At 35.1% G+C, this 20,752-nt stretch overlaps 1 protein-coding gene across 14 annotated transcripts in view; it reads right to left on the reverse strand.

The window, feature by feature from the left end:
- Nucleotides 1-20,752, reverse strand: part of DLG1 (discs large MAGUK scaffold protein 1) — a 245,648-nt gene that overhangs the window by 27,691 nt on the left and 197,205 nt on the right. For 6 of the 14 annotated variants that reach the window (XM_045287588.1, XM_045287594.1, XM_045287593.1 and 3 more), the window contains 4 exons: nt 20,532-20,646; nt 14,525-14,701; nt 10,693-10,759; nt 6,563-6,662 (listed from right to left, as the gene is read on the reverse strand). In XM_045287588.1, coding sequence (XP_045143523.1) covers nt 6,563-6,662; nt 10,693-10,759; nt 14,525-14,701; nt 20,532-20,646 — 459 coding nt within the window. Of the gene's footprint in view, nt 1-5,846; nt 5,881-6,562; nt 6,663-10,692; nt 10,760-14,524; nt 14,702-20,531; nt 20,647-20,752 lie in introns of all 14 variants that reach the window. The other 8 variants (XM_045287595.1, XM_045287601.1, XM_045287599.1 and 5 more) reach the window with 2 other exon arrangements.

The following is a 20,752-nucleotide window of genomic DNA, read 5'->3' on the forward strand; positions in this document are numbered from 1 at the left end:
AAGGAATTGCTGAGTCAATTTTAACTCGTTACGATAGGAGCAAGTAACATGTCCGAAAAGAGTCTCAAGGCCGGACTTTCCGGGGCAGACTGTCATATGCCCTCAGGGACTGGCTCGTGGGCTTGAAAAGCCAGTCTTTCAGTTGGCAGCGGAATGCTTACTGACGGAGCCACCAGAGCCCCTGAGGAGAAACAGTGGGGTCAGAAGGTGTGCTGTCTCAGCAAGGCTGTACTGGTTCAGACTTCGAAAGATCGTCATGTGAAGAGCAGCCATTCCACTGGTTCTCCAATCAAACAAGTCTTCCAAGGGGGCAGACAGAATGGTTCTCCAATCAAACAAGTCTTCCAAGGGGGCAGACAGAATAAACCGTCATTTGGTTTTCTAATACTGTGGGACTAAGCGTTTTAAAAAATATCTCATCTGCTTATTTTTTGAACACTCTTTCCACATCCTGTCTAGTTTTCTAATAAATAGTTTGTTTCTTATTGATTTGTTAAGGAATTCATGGTGTAAGGATGTTATTCCTTTGATATATATAGTATAAACTATTCTTCAAGACTTTATTTTAATTTTACCTTTGATGACGTTATTTCAAGTCTCTAACCAAGGTTCAACTTTATAATCATACATTCTTCCCAACAAGTTATGTCATGCTTCTTCTCTCTGCTTTCCCTGAATTGGACTCTATCATCACCAATACCAAGGAATATTACTGTTCTTAAAATAAAAAAAAAAGTCTTGAGTTGGCATTTAAGACCTCTGCATATTAAAGAAACAAACAAACTGGAAAAACCCAAACCTACTGCCAGAGGTGATTCTAATCGCGCCCCTGTGTAGGTCTCCCACACTGTGAACCTTTATGGTGGGCGCAGCTTCATCTTTCTCCTGAGGAAGGAAGGGGTGGGAGGTTTGAACCACTATGGCTAGCTGTCCAAAGCCTACTCTATAATGGCTCCGAGAGCTCTATCCACCTCTGCTTAAATAAGACTTTAAGATAACAGAGAACGTACAGAAATAATAGAAAGGAAAACCTATATACCGCCACTTGTCTGTCAGTGGTCATATACTGTGGTGCTGGAAGCTTTGTCACTGATATTTTAAATGCCCTCAGGGCCACCCAAAATGAACAGGTTTTAGCAGAGCTTCCACACTAAGAACAGACTATGAAGAAACAGGTCGTCCATTTCTGAGGAATTGGGAACTCAAAGTTTTATGAACAGTATCAAAACATTGTCAAATACTGAAAACTCCACAAAGAGAAGGAGAACATTGTCAGAGACCATGCTAGAAGAGGAGACCCCTCAGACTGGAAGGCACTCAACAGATGACTGAGAAGCGCTGCCTTCTTGGAGTCTGTCAACGACACGGATAAAGTCTATGGAAGCAGTGCATTCAGGACCTTCATTTGCTGATGGGGGACTACTCAAAATGAGAACAGAGCTTGGAGTGTATGAAGTATGAATCTAGGATAATTGGAAGTTGCAAAAATGAAATAGAATGCATAAAAATGGGCATTTGAGGCATTTGTGAGCTAAAATGGACTGTTATTGGCCACTTTGAATTAAAAAAAAATCATATGGTTTACTATGCCGGGAATAAAACAATCAAAGGAATGGCTTTGTATTTATTGTTCAAAAGGTCATTTCAAGTTCTATCTCGAAGTACAAGATTGTTTGTGATAAGATTATATCTATCCTAATTCACAAAGATCCAATTAATACAACTATTATTCAAATTTGTACAACTACCATCAAAGCTAATGATGATGGTTGAAGAATTCTATGAATGTCTTTAGTCTGAAATTGATGTAATCAAGATGCATTGTTAATATTGGCAACTGGAATGAAAAAGTGAGAAACAAAGTGGAAGGAACAGTAGTTGGAAAATACGGCTTTGGTGATAGAAATAAAGCTGGAGATCACATTACAGAATTCTGCAAGACCAATGACTTCTTCACTGTTCCAACAATATGAAACACACGTGGACTTCTCCAGATGGGATACACAAAACTTAAGTCAACTACCTCTGTGGGGAGAGATGAGAGAGAAGCGAAGTATCAGCAGCTCATGCCAAGCCAGAGGCTGACTATGGAACAGACAGTCAACTGCCCACGTGTAAGTTGAGGATGAAACTGAAGAAAATAAGAACAAGTCCCTGAGCCAAAATATGACTTTGAGTCTCTTGTACCTGAATGTTGAGAACATCTAAAGAACAGATGTGCTGCACTGAACACTAGTGACAGAAGACCAAAAGAGCTGTGGGATGACATCAAGAATATTTTATATGAAGAATGCAAAAGATCATTAAAAAGGCAGGAAAGAAAGAAAAAGTCAGTGTGGATGTCAGAAGAGACTCTGAAACTTGCACTTAATTACAGTGTAGCTAATGCACGTGGAAGAAATGATAGTTAAAGAGCTGAACAGAAAAGTTCAAAGGTCAGCTCAAGAAGACAAAGTAAAATATTATAAACAAATGTGCAAAGACCTGGAGTTAGAAAACCAAAATGGAAGAAAACACTTAGCATACCTGAAATTTAAAAGAAAAAAATTATATATATATATTTATATAGATATAAGAAATAAACAAAATTGAGCAAATAATCAAAGAAGCTGGCTTATGTGAAGAAGAATGCGGCATCAGAATGGGAAGAAGGCTTATTAACAACCTGCGATATGCAGATGACATAACCTTGCTTCCGGAATGTGAGGAGGGCTTGAAGTTCTTGCTAATGAGCATCAAGGAATACAGCCTTCAATATGGACTACAACTCAATATACAGAAAACCAAAATCCTTACAACTGAACCAGTAGGTAACATCAGAATACACTGAAAAAGGATGAAATTTGTAGAGGATTTTGTCCTGCCTGGATCCACAATCAATGCTCATGGGAGCAGCAGTCAAAAGATCAAATGACAATTGCATTGGATAAATATGCTGTGCAAGACCTCTTTAAAGTGTTGGAAGGCAAGGAAGTTACTTTGACAGCAAAGGTGTGCAACAGTAATTGTCTAATATGCATGCGAGAGCTGGATGATGGGGACCAGAAAAGAACGGATACAATCGTAGTGCTGGAGAATACTGAAATGCCGAAAGAACAAATCTGTCTTGGAAGAAGTACCACCAGAATGCTCTGTAGAGGCAAGGATAGAGATCTCATCTCACACAGTTTGGACCTGTTGTTAGGGGAGACCAGTCCATGGAAAAGCACACCATGTTTGGTAGAGGGCCATGAAAAAGGAAGACCCCTGGGAAGATGGATTCCTGTGGTGGCTGCGAGGATGGGCTGAAACACAAGAAGAGTTGGCACATGATTGGGCAGTGTTTGGTTCTGTTGTACATAGGGCTGCTATGATTTGGAACCAAGTCGACAGCACTTGACAACATGTACCCGAAGAAATGTTTGAGATATTCCAGGAAACATAAAGCTGTAAACATTGACAAATGACACACACAAACTTTGGAACTATATGTTAGGGTTTCATTTCCTTTTAGTCTCTGATAAAATAATTTTATTCAGTTGCTTTTCTCTCCAACCTTGAGCTTTCTAGAAATTGCTTCAGATCAGCACAGGTTTCTATCTATTTTTTGCTTTTCACACCATAGTGATTTAGTTGCATCCTCCCAAAATGCCATCCTACACTAATTAGTTCTCTGTTATTCAAAATCTAGCAATGATCACATTGCTTCCTTTATTGTCAATAAAGCAATTTATTTATTTTGACTCTGTAGAATAAAGCCAAAACTGACGGCAACAGGACGGATTCTGACTCACAGCAGCCCTTTACAGGGTATCCAAGGCGGTCAATCTTTACAAGGGCAGACAGCCTCATCTTTCTCTCCCTTTCAGCTAGCAATCCACTGCTTATCTGACAGTGCCATCAAGGCACCTGTCAGTTTATATTTATTTTCCCATTATGAATAACACATGATTTTACAAACTAAGTAAATTCTGAATTTTATAACAGGGATAATGGAGGCTTCAAAAAATATCCTTGATCACCTTTCTCAGCATTTTCTATAGTATAACGGGCCCCCTGACCACTGTGAATCTTCTGTTTTGCACGATAACCTCCTTATAACCCAAGTTAGAACCTAATGGACATTTCTCTCTCTCTCTCAACACTTTTCAATAGTCTTGATCTGATCATTAAGTAATTAGGTGAATAGATTCTTTACGTCCTTGGGAGATGAAGATAGGTGTAACGCAAGGATTGTTAGCTCACTGTTCAGAAATATAAAACCTTAACAAGAATGGCATCGTTTGGTAATCAGTTATAATTTCTAATATTGTTTCTGTTTTCAAACAATCAGAGGTAAAAACACAGTGTGTCCAAGGTATACTTATCCATCATAACAATAGCAATAGGTTATACATAAAACAAGAATGCTTCATTTAGTTCCTTTTAAAACAAGATTTTCATAGCTCTCATCAACTGATAATAAAGATTGTAGCTCCATTTGCTGATCCACGCAACCTCTGATATATGTTGTCAATCTCAAAATGAATTCTACAGCATTTAAAATCTGTTACATTTTTTTTTTAGTTTTAAAGGTTTTCACTGATAATTTTCCCCAAATATAAGAGATTTTTTTTTTTTTTTTTAAAAGAGGCATCACCAGTAATGGGAAGTTAATGATCTCCATCAAATCTTAAAAGAAGCACACATAAAAATAACAAAGTGTGTCTAAAAAAATGATTTTACATAGACCACATAGACTGCAATCTAATACAAACCTTTCATCCTCGAAATTGAAACATGAGTCAAGTATCTATGCTTAGATTAAAATTTCTGTATAAAGTTAGCAAAATATTAGGTATACTGTTAATGATCTATAAGTTACAAAAAAATGTTCTTAAAATGTATGAAATCAAAATAGAAAGAACCATTCAGAAAAAAGTTTAGCCTAATAAGACGGCTTCCATGAGTCACTGTCACCTAAAATAACCCAGCAAAAGTTCTTTATGATTTCAGCCAGCATATTTGGTAAGGGGTCACATCTGAGCAATCTGAAAGAACTCAAATTTTAAGTCTTGTTAACTAAATGACTTTTTGCTTCATTCATTCATGATAACTTTTTTTTTAATGCCTCCTCTGGACGAAGCTTTATATGAAGAGTATATACAAAATGGAAAATTAAACATGAAAAACAAAAATAAAAAACCAGTTATTTTGATTAAGAGAAAAAAATACAGGATATTTCTTATCATTTGTCTTATAACCTATAACCTCCTTAAGGAAAGAGAAAAACATTTTCCTCCCCTAAATAGACTGCTACTAAAATTTTTGTCTCATATTTAAGATGTACTGTGTTTCCTACTTTCCCATTATAGCAACTTTGCTAACACAGAATTAATGTGATTTTAACAATAACAAAAATGGGATGGACATAAAACTGTAAGGATGCATATTTTCTATATTTCAACAAGGGCAGAACACACCATTTTATTGCTGTAATATATGTATGTGCGTGTATCACATATATGTCACATTTCCCAATTGAACATTTTTTGCATGTATATAGTATTATTTAAAAAATACTATTTAAACTTTTTATATTAAAAACATTCCTGGTGAAAGTAAAAGTCATAAAAATTACAAAAGGGAAAACGTGATTATGAAAAGGATTTTTCATGTGACGTGAAAAATGGAGAAGGAAAACAAAAGGTGTGCACTATAGAAATAAAAATCCCAAGCATGTTATTAACATAAAAAGTCTAAAAGCAATCTAAATCAGACACCTTCTCATCACAGAGGAGCACTACTATGAATCTCAAAATGTGTCTGAAAAATGTAGGTCTGTAGATGGAGGTTGAAAATAACTTGGGAGTATTTTGATCACTTACTCAGGCCTTTTGATCCCATGTCGTCAGGGATCTCCTGTAGAGAGTAGTCCCCAGAGAGCAAGCAATAAAAAGATAATCAAAGAAAATAATTGTCAGTAATATATAAAATTGTTGCTACAATAAGAGACAGTTCCAAGACCATTGCAGGTGCACACATCTTAAGAATGTTTTTGTATATTTCTGAAAGTTCAAAATAAGCTAGTAGCTAATGTAATCTGTCACAAGAATGAGTTTCCTTTTATTATATAGGCTGATTATGGTAGATAAGTCAAATTTGAAACTATTTGTTGCTATTTTAGAGTAAATTCAGAGTGAAAAAAATAGGATATAATGGAATGATTCCAGATGATCTAGTATCAAAAGAAGGCAATGCTATACCTAGAAATTATAAGCAGTTTCTCAGGTGTCCATGTCTGTACTCTCTAAGATATTCCTTGAGAGGGTTAATGTCAATCATTTCTCATGAGTCTTCACATCAAAGAGTTCTATTTTAAACACATAACTTAAAAGTACTGTCTACCTTAAGAATTTCTAAGGTGCCAGAAATAGTTAAGAGTGTCATACAAATTAATTCATGCCTTTCAGGTTATCCCTTGTTAAGAGAATCAGTAACCTGTTGCAGCTCTTGAAACTGTCTCCATGGTAACAACCAACTGCAGGGCAGTAGGTCCCTCTACATTCATTTTCAGTATGCATCACTGGATCCACATACTTACGGTCAGCATCACTTGTTTCCTGCTCACTCTGGTCCTTGTTCTTGTAGAAGGGAAATTTTCGGGTAAAGAGGTTCTTTTTACGCTTGTCATTGAATGACTGCTGAAGAAGAGAAGGAGGGGCAAAACAAAGGGATGTCTACTGTCTTTGTGTACAAAGGCCCAGTCTAGCAGCTCTGCGGAAGCTGACTCCTGTGACCACAGTGTGCAGTTTATACATGTGAATTTTACTTTAATCATGTGTAAAGTGAATTTTTCATTTTTGTATAAACGTCTCTAACATTTTACAATGGAAAATATTTATTGTTAAAGAGTATAAGTTATACCCCAAAATAAGGGCTGACTGCTACTTGACAAAAGGCATATGTATGTAGGTAAATATGACTTGTAATTGCTGTAATGTGTACACCATGTTAACATACCTAAAAATATTTAGGTATGAAGTATTCTACACTCACTGCCATCGAGTGGACACTGACACCAAGTGATCCTATGGGATAGGGTAGAACTGCCCTGTGGGTTTCGCAGACTGCTAACTCTTTACAGCAGGAGAAAGCCCACTCTTGAAGAGTGGCTAGTGACAACTTTCTGGTTAGAAGCCCAATGTGTAACCACACCACCATCAGGTACTCTATAGGAAAAGCTATTTTAAATGTTTCTCCAGCTGCTCAAGATTTATTTTATACGTTGAGTAGCAATCTTCATTTTCATTTGATTTGCACAATTCTTTCCCTTTTGCATGTGGGTCTAATAAATTAGCAAAAAAGCCACCATTAATAAAGAAAATAACACAATTATGAGAAAATTACCAGTGCTGAATATTTAAAAACAATCTGATTCATGAAAAACATGTAACTATATGTTTATAGCATAAATGAAAAAATGAGAAGAAAACTGGGAGTCAGCAATAGATTTATCAATGCTAGCTAAGCTAAGACACAGAAGTCAGGACTCTCCTGGACAAGCTGAATGCACCCACAACCACAACTGAGTATCTGTCTGTTAGTGCCACTGCATTTCTGTGCCTGATACAGCCATCTCCTTATAGCCATTAAGGAACCCTGGTGGTGTAACAGATTATGCATAAGGCTGCTAACTGGAAGGTCTGCACTTCAAGACCACCAGCCACTCTACGAGACAAAGATTTATAGCTTCAGAAACCCACGGCAGTTCTACTCTGCCCTGTAGGATTGATGCAAGTCAGAATTGACTTGATTTTATAGTAGTGAGTTTGGTTTTGGAGTTTTGTATCCAATGGTATCATGTCTCTAGATAGAGAATAAAAAGTTTGATGTTCATAGAAGCCACAAAGGCAGATTCTAATAGTTTACAATAATTGCTGTATGAAGTAGACAATTGATTTGATGTTCTTTAACTGCACAGATGTTGGACACAAGTTTCTTCCCTTTTGACTGTCCTATTTGTGTATACACAGATTTAAGAATATGAAACCCCAAAAATGATGAAACTATTAAAGAGAATAGCTTCCATTTTAATTCTTCTCTGTCAAAGGGACTTAAGTCTTGAATGAAAAGATCTAACCTGCCAGAAACACTGGGAATTATTATTATTATTTTTCTGGATGAGGAAATGACATAAAAGCAATGTGATTTGACTTTTTTCATTTATTCACATCATACTATTTTGGAACATTTTATTACTACTTTGATACAAAATATATTATACGGTGTATTTCAGGTGTGCCCATATTTTACAGCATGTGATCCTAAGTTGACTTCAAGTTCAAATTCAATGACATTTAAAAAATTTTGGCAATGATCTTTTAAAAACAAAACTAAATCTATTTTTACTTTTTCACATCAATAATTCAGGATTAAAAAAATTATAGTTCACTAGTTAAGCAGAAAGAATCTCTTGATTTCAATCTTAAAATTTTAAGGCTTGAGGGAACTAGATAAACAAGAACTCCAAGCAAAATTACAAAATTCAGTTGACGGGGGAAAAAAACAAACTGTGGAGTAATTTAGACATATGATTGTTTCATAAAATGTCAAGTAGCATTATTTCAACAGAAAATTTTGCTTGGACCCAAATTTTAGAAAGTGAAAAGAGAAGAATATGACTTTCATTAGAGAAAATTTTATGGTAATCTGCTTTAGGAATGAACTGAGTCTTTGTATTCATGATGATCACTGTTTTTAAAAATTATGTGATAAACATCATGGTATCGGATAAAATTGTTAACTTTGTATAAGAGATATTTACCCCTCCTACTGCATGTAAGTGGTCAGAGTCAGTTTCACACCAAACAACCAAAAGAAACAGTTTTAAATGTTTTGAGTTTTGAAATCTTTGAAGTTAGCCAAAATGAGATATCATAAAGATATCATAATGTAGGAGCGACAGAAAGAACTGCTTGTTAGTTAAGAAATGTATTAATTGTATTATACTTAACATCTTCCAGGTGAAGAATTATTGAAAGTGAAAATAGCAAAAGCAACTAAGTTAAAAACACAAACTGAGGAGCCATGCTACCTTCAGTTTCTAGATATGTTAAAAAAACAAACAAACCCCAAACGTATATTTAATTACTTCTTGTCACAATGCAGTATTGCAAGACAGACACAGTGTAATAAATATACTGATAAATGATCACAAATTCATGATACAAAGATTAAATATCAAAATATGTAAGTTCACGTTAGCATTTCAAAGTAGTCAAATGTTAAAAATTAATGAGAAAATGAAATGTAAGTTTGCGGTAGAAGTCAAGTCCACAAACTACCAGATAAAGAAAAGCAGAAGGGAAATGGTATTTCAGAAAGAAATGCAGTCCTATATCAATGGCAAGCGTATTTTTACCCCACTAAGGATCATGCATACTTTGGGTGCTGTGTTAGAACACAGTGACTGTATAAATAGTTGATTACAGTCAAAAAACAAGACTTTAAGATTTAAATATGTCGTTAATTCAGTTAACTTCTTAGGTATTAAAGAAAAGTTATAACATGCAACCTTCTTTTCATTTTATTGACAGCGATAGTTTGCTCAATTATTTTTAAAGGCCTACACAAAACAAGCACAAGAAGCACTGTGCATATTCCAAATTCTGAGCGTTTAACTTGGAATTATTTCTCCAATCAAGATTCTGTTTTAAATACTATATTTTATTTTGTAATTTTTAAAAAGCTACAATTATTTTTAAAAGAAATTATCATTTTGAATTAATTATATTATACAAATTCATTACTCAGATTTAATTTCTCTAATCAAGCATCTTATTTTTAGCATTCAGATTCTAAGGCTTTAATTTAAATACTTAGTGATATCAGATATGTACAAAGAGTAGAGTTAATTTGCCAACTTAACGTGATTAAAAGACTTGTAATAAAAATATACTCCTCCGAACAAATACCATTATTGTGAATAGCATTTCAACAAAATATATGTTCAGGTCTTTATATATGCTTATTGCTAAAATATTCTATTGCAGTAAATTCAGGCTAACTAGAATATATGCACATGGTACAAGACGAAACACTGAATTATCTTTTTTGTCTACTGATACTTCAAAATTTTTAGATCCATGACAATTTAATTTAAAACTAACACGTCTAAAATATATATTAAAGAATTTTGATAGATTTCTTGACAATTTATACACCTGCTTCTCTCAACTGCCCCTCCCTCTCCTTACTCCTCTCCAAATAAAAATTATATTGATTGAATAATTTAAAACTTGTCCAAATTTTATAAAGCATAAAGAAAATTTTCATGAATTTACTTGCAACAACTTATACACATGTATGTTATGAATTAGGTTAACTTTTTAGGGTCAGAAAATTCATTGTTAAATTAACTATCATGATTAATAACTGGTAACCGAACATCTGAATAAAGACGGAATTAATCGACTACAAATGTAACCTTGACCAAAAATAGGTAACTAAGAATATATCAAATGGCTGTTCTGATAATTTGCAAAGATCTGTGAAGCAGGTGGTTTAAAATGCTTAACGCAACGTCTGTTATTGCAAGGCACCAAGAAAGAGTTGTTTTAAGTAAATTTAAGAAAATCCTCACTTCAATAATAATATGTCTCAACTAAGAACTATGAAAAAAAATCTCGTGCCCAAACATTAATTTCCAGATAAGAGATTTTATATACTCACCCCTTTATCTCTTGTTTTAGAATTGAATTTCACTGTTTTTAATCGGGCTCGTTCTTTCTTCTCAACCCTGTTAAAGTACAGATTATAACTTTTTAAAGTATATCAAACATATATAGATGTCTTACTGGAAATGACCAGGACTAATACCTTATACTAAACATTTTTGCATTCTAACACCTTTAGGAACCAATTAAGTTTGCACCTGAAAATTAAATAGAATTTTTGAGAAATGAAATATAGGGTTCAATAGTAATATGCAAGGAAGCTTGAAAAGCTTAAGGAAAAATCCCAGTATCTTACTTATTTATTTAAATTAATCATTCTATTGGGGGATCTTACAGCTCTTTTAACAATCCATACATCAGTTTTATTAATCACATTGGTACATATGTTGCCACCATCAATTTCAAAACATTTTCTTGAGCCCTTGGTATCACCTCCTCTTTTTTTCCCTCCCTCCCTAAGCTTCCCACCCCTGTGAAGCATTGATAAATTATAAATTATTATTATCTTCATATCTTATACCTTCTGCTGTCTCCCTTCACCAATGTTTCTGATGCTCATTCCCATGGGAGCAGGCGAGGGCAGAAGGTGTTATATACTGATCATAGCAATTGGTTCCCTCTCTCTCCCACCTTCACCCTATCCTCATGGTATCATTACTCCTATTATTGTTCCTGAGGAGTTTACCTGTCCTGGATTCCACGTGTTGAGAGCTCTTATCTGTACCAACTGGGGTCATGATAGTGGGGGGAGGAAGCATGAAAGAACTAGAGGTAAAAATCCAGGATCTTTTAATCCCATTTTCCCACAAACTTTTTAAAGTCCCCTTATGTGTGTTTTTATATGTAAATTAATTCCACATATATACTGAAACTACATAAGGCACTGTTTTTGAGTTTAGCAATATCCAATTTTCTTTTTGCTCCTTAAAAACAAAACAAAACAAAACAAAAACACATTCAGGTAGCAAAGAACAAATACCGTATATACTCGTGTATAAGCTGAGTTTTCCAGCACATTTTTAATGCAGTTTTTGTGGTACAGTTTGGTGTCTCCGCTGATATTCGGGTCAGCTTATACTCGGATATATGCAGTAGATTCACATATACTAAAAATTCAGCTCATGAGAAAGAAATTAAATGCGGCAAAATGTTAACAACTGTTGAAAACAGGTGAAGGTTATGTGGGTGGCACTATTCTTGCTAATTTTTTGTCATTTTTCTATACACCTGAAAGTTTTAAAAATAAAAAAGGTGGGGGATTGAAGCAAAGTCAAGCTTAACTTCAATGATATATATGTATAAATATACAAACTAGCAACTAGTTCTATAATAAAATAGTTATAGAATTAAAATTTTTGAAGTATTTTTGTTTTTTAAAAGCTGATGATCTGGTTTACAGCACCCTGGAGTCTCTGGGTGATGCAAATGTTAACACATCCTTGGCCATGAGCTAAATACTGGAGATTGAGGCTCACCCAGAGGTACCTTGGGAAAAAGGTTCTGATCATCTATTTCTAAAACAAAGCAGTCACGGAAAACCACATAGAGCACACTTCTACTCTGACACAGATGGGCTACCATGCAATGTAGTTGACTGTGGTAACTATTAAGCCGCCCCCCCCATTCTTTTGATTTCTAAAGTGTGTTCACTTTTTTCAATCAAAATAAGCACACAAGCAAACAAAACTATAGTGAAACAAATGTTTCATGTGGACTGTAACACCAATTTAATATTGTAACACTAATTTTAATACAGTAAAATAGTGAATTATTTAATATGGTCCTTCTAGCCATAGTCCTTATTGCTCCCACCAAATGACTGGGTGGGTGTTTGTGGCCCACCAAGGGAACTGGACAGTTTGCTAATAATGCAAATAAAGTGTATGGTATGTTGTGAGATCATATAAATAGATGTATGGAACTCTTGTAACAAAAGGAAAGTCAGTTTTGCCATTCCACTAAGTTGAAAATAAGCCATCACAGAGCTAGTGTGTGTCCTTAAACACTAGGACTCTGAGAACTTATTAGGCCCAGGAAATAGAGTTGTAACACAAGAGTATTAGAGATATAATGACATGAGAAAAAGCATCAGAGAAATACTGGCAACATGGGTAGATAGTGCAGTGGGCCTTCCTGGCCCATGGAGTAAGAAAGTTAAGTTCTGTCAGTCACGAGCCTTGCTGGTGAAGTAGAATGCCTCAAGGTACTTGAAAAACTAAGCTAGAAGACCATAGAGTGAGAACTCACCCCACAAGGTTTACTGGTGAAGTGGGGTACCTTTGGGTACTTAATGGCAGAGTTAAAGAGCTCTTTAACACTTGACTGAGCAGAGCAGAGGCTGGGGTGGCTATAAGTCTGAGGGGCTGAGAGGTCTGGGGCCAGGGAGAGGCCTGCCTGTATGCAAGACTGAGAAGAGGCTATCCTGACCCAAGAACTGTATCCAGAGTTTCTCCTGATCCTGAATTTTAACTTATCTCCTAATAAACTCTTGTGAGTATGTTTTGTATGACCACTGCAATGAATGCTCAAACCCAGCATAGAAGTAGTGAGTGTTATGGAAGAGATGGTTCAGTCATAATTGGAAAAAGGTCGGCAGGTGGTGGCATGCCTGACTCTACCTCATTGTAGTCGGTCTCAGAAGGTTGATACTGATGATGGTGATCCTGCTACACTCCTCTTGTGAAGTCAGAGGAGGTTGGATGTCACCCTTACATTATTTTGACATATATCTTAAGATTTCAACATGGTAATTATTTTAGCACAAAGTAGAAAAATCTGCTAAAACAGACTATGAATGAATGCATTTAATTTTTTCTCTTATTATCTAGCTGTATAGTATTACTATGCGTATGAAAGACCCTTAGTATTCATGGATTTATAGGCAACATTTTTCACTGCTCAAGAGCAATTCTGGGGGCTCATATATGAATAACATATAATTTTGCCTACACACTTATTGAGGGAACCATAAACCTAGTGTTTAGTGAGCATTTATAACTCCAAGTGACTCTGTTTTCTAATCATTATCTTCAATTAATAGTTAAATAACTTACAAACATAACCTTCCTTTCCACTAAAGAAAAAGTTAAGAAAAAAAATTAGCAGCATTTCTCATGTTGCAGACATACAAAGTTCATATATGGTTCAAATGAGAAAGTGATTTTTATGAGCTCTGACCTGATCTTTAAGATGTGGGATTTTTTTTATGGACTAAATAAGAAGTCTTTCTGAATTTAAAGTAGTCCATGTTCTATTCCTTTCTCCTTGAAGCTAGAAGCCCAAGATGTACATCACTACACCATTAGGGCTCATGTTCTATTCCAGACAAGAAGTTATACTGAGGGCTGCAGTGCTTAAAGATTTGCTATCAAAATTGGATACAGTTAAATATCTGGATCTGGTCAAATATCTGGATCTAATCAACAATAATACACTAACCAACCAACACATTGCTATCGAGTCAATTCTGACTCATGGCGCCCCTACAGGGCCGGGCAGAGCTGTCCCTGTGGGTTTCCGTAAGGGAATAGAAAGCCTCATCTTTCTTCCACAACCATAATCATAACCTTAAAATTCTTATATGAATCTTGGTGGTTGTTAGCAGCTGTGAGATTAGTTCCTGATTCATGGCAACCTGACCTTATGCACAATGAAGGAAATGTCTGCAACAATCCTATAGACAACAGGGTAGAAATGCCCCGTGAGTCTGAGACTTTAACCCTTTAAAGGTAACTGCTGTGCCATCAGGACTCCTTAAAGAACAGCAATTATTTGCTGATGTTGCCCAAATGTCAAATGGAAAGACTATAAAAGACTTAGAGATTTACCTTCGTTTACTGGGAATCACTCCAACTTCATCACTCTCTCCGTCTGATGTAACCTGTCTGGCTTGCCACCATTCATCATCAGAAGCATTAATAACATGGAGGATGTCTCCAAATTTGAAGTTCAATCCCTGACTGGGAAGTCCACTGTCTTTAGTCTTGTCATAATCAAAAAGCGCTCTAGATTCAGAAGAATAAAAATCTACAATTATTATTTACAATGGTATTAGATGATAGTAAGTAAAGATAAGATTCTAGATATATATAATATAGATTATTAAGCTAAGAGAGTAGGGCAGACAAAGTAACATCAAGTTCAATTTTGAGCTGTATACAAGAGGAGAATGAGAGAAAATAGCAAAAGTAACATTATTTTTGTTACTGGATTACTATGACCTTATTGCTTCACTTTTAAGAGAACAATAATAATGGCATTTTACTCAAAAAATCTAGATAATTGCTCTAAGATTAATACATAAAAAATAAATATTAAGAGAAACCCTTTTCTTTGCTATGACTAGCCATGCATGGGAAAACAAATTCCCTGGTAAATCTAATTAATTATCTGCCAGCTAATTATTTCTCTCCATTTGTTCACAAAAGTAGATTTAATAGAATTTTCAGAGCCAATAACAATGAAAACTAACTACAATGACTTTATCGGCTGTCAATCATTTTGGAACAATGACTCTATATGAGTTTAATATGGGAATTGCTGTTTATGGGAATATATTAAAATTTGTTAAAAATAGAATGTGTCTTAGCAATTAATATATACTACTTAAACAAGTTAAACGTTCTTCAGTTCAGAAAAGCGCTCAATAGTGGAAAAACTCCTAGAAGTTGCATTTATCAATCTTCTAACACAGCAACTAGCAATTAAGATGCAAATCGTACTTTTTTCCATGCTACTCACCATTTAAGAGTCTATTTCTGTGAGGCAGTTAAGATTTTATGTCAACTTCACCCTGTGTAAAAGTGTAGGCATGGAGCTCAACCTATTAATCAGGTCACAGCCTGATGATGCCTCTTTGGGTAAGGTGACCCGACATCCTGATTTTTGGATAGAATGCACGACAAGCTTGGGTATACGGTTTTCGGCTGCCATGTGGCTATTTCGCCAGAATATGAGTTTTACCAATGGTGTTCCGCTTTGCCAATGTTAAAATCTGGTCACCTTATCTTTGGGGTATGGTCTTTACTATAAGAAAGACAGTGAGAACTTCTTCCTTTCTGGCCCTTTACATTCCTGTTGGCTGGGACTCTCGTGTCTGCCTCTAAGGGTGGCCTCGTGTGGGCCATGTCCCTGGAAGTTTACCTGGAGCTCTGGAATGTTGCCATGTTCCCACCCACCTTGGATTCAACTTGACTCACTGGCTTATCATCTCTCTGCTTCACAACTTTGCATCACTGACCTCCAGCTATGTAAGTCTGAAGAGGGCTCTGACTAGCATCTGGCCCATGGACTCAAGTTGGACTGGGATGGGACGCCTTCTAGATAGAAAATAACTTCTCGATATAATGTTCTTTCTTATACATAGATAAGTGTCACTGGTTTTGTTTCTCTAGCAACCTAGCCTAATACACTGCCTTAAAGTCAAACTGAGGAGAAGTGAAATTATTTGAGAACGAAATAAAATAATTCTAGTGGTCTTCAAATGTTTTTGTTCAAGTTTCTTACAGTACACACTAATGGTGTGAAGGAAGCGCATATCAAAAGCGAGAAGGCTCACTTAAATATATATTAAAATATAGTTTTACTAAAGAAAAAATTCTACAGTTAAAAATCATTTAAAGTGATATAAATCACTTCATCTCTGACTAGTAAATTCTGAATTCTAAGTAAATTTCCTTTCTACTGGAAAATTATAATACCAAGGCTTGATATAGTTGGTCATTTATCAAATATTTGAAAAGGCAATGAAGTAGATATGGTGAAGAGATAAAGATGACAAAGATAAAAAGGCAAGAGAAATTCAGAAGAGAAAAAATGATTTTTTAGTATTTTATTATCATAAATTAATTTTTTGAGTAAGTACTAACACTGTATTATTGACGGGCAAGAACAAAGGCAAAGAAAAGCAAATCCCAACTTAAGTTGTACCACATATCACACTAATTTCTCCACCAAGCAGAAGGCAGAACGCTATTCTCCGACATTATAAGGCTAAAAGGGTTCCTCCCTACCCGCTTTTCTCAGGAATCCACTGTAGATTATGCTCTAGCAAAATGAAAGCGAACAGAAAAAGGATAACAAGTGACAACTAGGAAATAGACTAATATGCTTAAGAGTCCCCTGTGAGAACTATACAACAAGCCTACAGAGCAACCAAGCCAGTCTTGAGCCGAAAGATGGAAAAACAAAACAAAACTGAAGTAATAGATTAGCTAGTGTGATAAGACTATACTTTTTATCATGGTTCACTATGTAAAAAACTCTGTATAAGCTACTGGAAGACAAAGGAATATATCAATAATAAGTACATGGAAAATTAAATGAAAATGTGAGACTCTCACGTATAGGAAAATAATGTATGGCAGAAGAAAGGAAGTGCACTTATAGGGTCATACTTGACTGAGTACTGACTAATATTACAAATTTACATAATTGTAGATACAATTAATTTTATTTTAGAAACGGTGATAGAGTAATGTTTGAGAGATAAAGAGGCAGAATAAGTAGACTGACATGAGAGACGAGTTCTCATTTACCATAGTAGCAAAAAACCCAAGGAATGATAAACTAGAAATCTACAAGTAAAGACCAGGGGAAACAGACAGGAAATTAGAGAATAAAACTGAGTTGCTGAAAGGCGAGTAATATTTCTTTATAAATCTGTTGATAGGACTTTAAAAGATCAAGTACTACTTCTCTAAACATAAAAAGTACTAAAAAATGAAGGTAACTCATCAAAAGTACTAAACCAAGTATAGCCTAATATGTTTCAATTTTTATGCCTTTTGAAGTCTTTAATAAATTACAAACAATATAAAAGGCAATTGAATATATTAAGTATTATAAAAATTAATAATGTAAGTATTAAGAAAAATGAGAGTTTAAAAAAACCTACACACTTTTCCTGTTGCTCTAGATGTATTTATTATATTTAAGGGCAAGTCAAAATGTATTGCTATGAGGATTTTAGTTCATATGTACACAAATTCCAAACCAAACATGCTTAAATATGTTGCTATGTTCAGTGGATAGTTGCAAACTCTCACAATACTACAGCTGTATTATTCTCATTAGCATGCCTTCAAATGTAAAGGGTCCAATCAGAACAGTGGCTTTCACTAAGAGTTGCTGGGCATGTTAAATTCAAGGCAGAGAGGGCAGTGCAGAATGTGTGGTACCTGTATTTTGTGATTCCCAAGGGATACTCTTTTTTAAATCATTCAATCATTTTAAGAAGAGTTATGCAATCATCACCATAATTAATTTCAGAACATTTTCTTCTACATATTTTTATCGGCTCTCCAATTCCCCAGAACCTTTCAAAGAGATACTCTTGATAGATTTTCTCAAAGGACACAGGACAATGATCTAAAAGAACATTTCAAAGGAACATGATTTGACTCCCTCCAGGAAACCAAACTGCTGTGGGTTTTTAATTCATATTTAAAAGTCAAAGAAGCGTGATGTTTTTGTTAATATTTTCATTTCTATACTTTATCAATACTAGCTTCTTGTACAACATATTTTAATGTGCTATAAACTAAAGGGCAGATTCTTGACTAAGAGTTATGGAGAAATACCACATTCGAAGTGTCTAGACCTTCATGGAAGATAATGCTGAGACACAAGAGAAAACTGGAAGAAGGGTTACTAACAACCTACAATATGCAAATAACACAACGTTGGCTTGTTGAAAGCCAAGAAGACTCAACTTACTGATGAAGGTCATGGACCTTCAGGATGGATTATAAGTCAATGTAAAGAAAACCCAAATCTTCCCATGTGGGCGACAACATAATAAAATATGAAGAATAGATTGAAGTTGTCAAAGATTTCATTTTGTTTGGATTCACTATCAATGCTCATACAAGTAGCCATCAAGAAATCAAATGATGTACTACAGTGGGCAAATCTGTTATATAAACACTCTTTAGAGTATTGAAGAATAAAGATGTCATTTTAAAGACTAAGGTGCACCTGACTCAAGCATCTGTTACTTTCAATCACCTCATATGCATGTGGAAATTCGACACTGAATAAGGAAGATGGAAGTCAAATCAATGCATTTGAATTGTAGTCCTGGTGAAGAATATTCAAAGTACCATGGATTGCCAAAAGAACAACAAAAATCTGTCTTGGTGGAAGCATAGTCATAAGGCTTTTTAGAAGGGAAGATGGCAAGACTTTGTCTCACTGTAGACTTGTTAACGGGAGACCAACTTTTGGACTTAGTGCTTGGTAAAGCACAGAGTCGGTGAAAGAAGCAAGATTCTCAATAAGATGGATTGACACAGTGGCTGTAACAATGGGCTGAAACACAACAATTGAGCATGGTGTGGGACTGGGTAGCATTTCTTTGTTGTATATAGGGGGACTATGAGTCAGAACCAACTTGCTGGCACAGAACAGTAACAACATAGATTGAAGTGTGCACCTCCCCCATACCTCAAAATCAGTGTCATCTTGGCTGTGCCATGATTCTCAGTATTATGTGACTATCATCCATTTTGTGATCTAATGTAATTACCCTATGTGTTATAGACACTTCTATGATGTGCATTAGGCAGGATTAAAGGGAATTATGTTAATGAAGCAGAATACAACCCACAGGGTTACATTATATATTAAATCACTGTCTCTCAAGATATAAAAGGGATTAAACAAGCAAGCAGAGATGAGAGGGATCAACTACTACCAACAAAAAGACCGCGGGAGTGGAGCACACTGCTTGAGTCCCTGTACTATGAACCTTCTAAACTCAGGAAAATTGATGCCAAAGACACATGGAGATCGCCATGGAATGTCAAACCTACAGATGTTAAAAGGAGACAAGGACCTTTCCCCAGAGCCCATACAGAGAGAAAGCCTTTTCTAAAGCTGGTGTTCTGAATTATTAAAGTGGAACATGGATTTAAAAATAGGAAATAGAGGATAACATTACCTTCTCCCAAGTATCCAACATATTTATGTAAAAATTTCCTGAATAGGTATTATTTGAGGATATTTACATTTTTTTAAAAATCATTTTATTTGGGGCTCATACAACTGTTATCCCAATCCATACACACATCAATTGTGTAAAGCGCATTTGTACATCGTTTCTCAAAACATTTTCTCTACATTTTAAGCTATCATTTACACAAGCTCTCACAGCTATTATGGAAATTGTTGTATAATTAAATATTTTCAATATAGATATTTTATTAGAAAAACATATAGGTAAATAAAAGTGGGCTTCAAAAGCTTATGGAAAAATGGAATTGAGAGAATAATGAAATATTTCCAGAAATTTTTTGAAGCATGTTCATATGTATTGGATGTCATCACATATTAAAGCTTATAGTAAACTCAGTAAAACATCAATTTAAAATAAAAATTTCTGCTTCATATTGTCATCTTTCATCACATCATCATTTAAGACAGTGGTTATCAATCTGTGGGTCGTGACCCCTTTAGGGATCGAACGACCCTTTCACAGGAGTCGCCCGATTCATAACAGCAGCAAAATTACACTTATGAAGTAGCAATGAAAATAATTTTATGGTGTGGAGGGGTCACCACAACATGAGGAACTGTATTAAAGGGTCGCAGCAGTAGAAAGGTTGAAAACCACTGATTTAAGGGGTAATGCAACTTTCGTAAGTAAAATTGTAATAGAACTCATAAAAGGCACGCTGAAAGAAAACCAACTATAAAACAAATTATTTCCTTGATTTATAGTGTATTTTTCTATGGTAAAACATTAATTCATAATGGAAATTCTGAAAAACATACAAACAAAAAACTGCCTGTATAAATAATTAAGGATTACCATATAGGAATAAAATAATTTACCTGACGTAGAGAGATCGCTTCTGGCTAGTTCGAAGAGAACCTGACCCTGAACTGATGCTACTATTCATCATCTGCTCCCGCAAGTCATGTATTTTAGCTTCAAAACGACTATACTCTGTTGAAAAATAATAGTAATGTTATATTTCATAAATATTTCAAAAAAAGACCAAGCTAAAGTAGTAAGTATCTTTAACTGATTAGTTGTGGTCAGAATCTTAAAA

This window comes from Echinops telfairi, unplaced genomic scaffold, assembly GCF_000313985.2.
Source record: "Echinops telfairi isolate 266 unplaced genomic scaffold, ASM31398v2 ScPeMD7_17;HRSCAF=63, whole genome shotgun sequence".
NCBI lineage: Eukaryota > Metazoa > Chordata > Mammalia > Afrosoricida > Tenrecidae > Echinops > Echinops telfairi.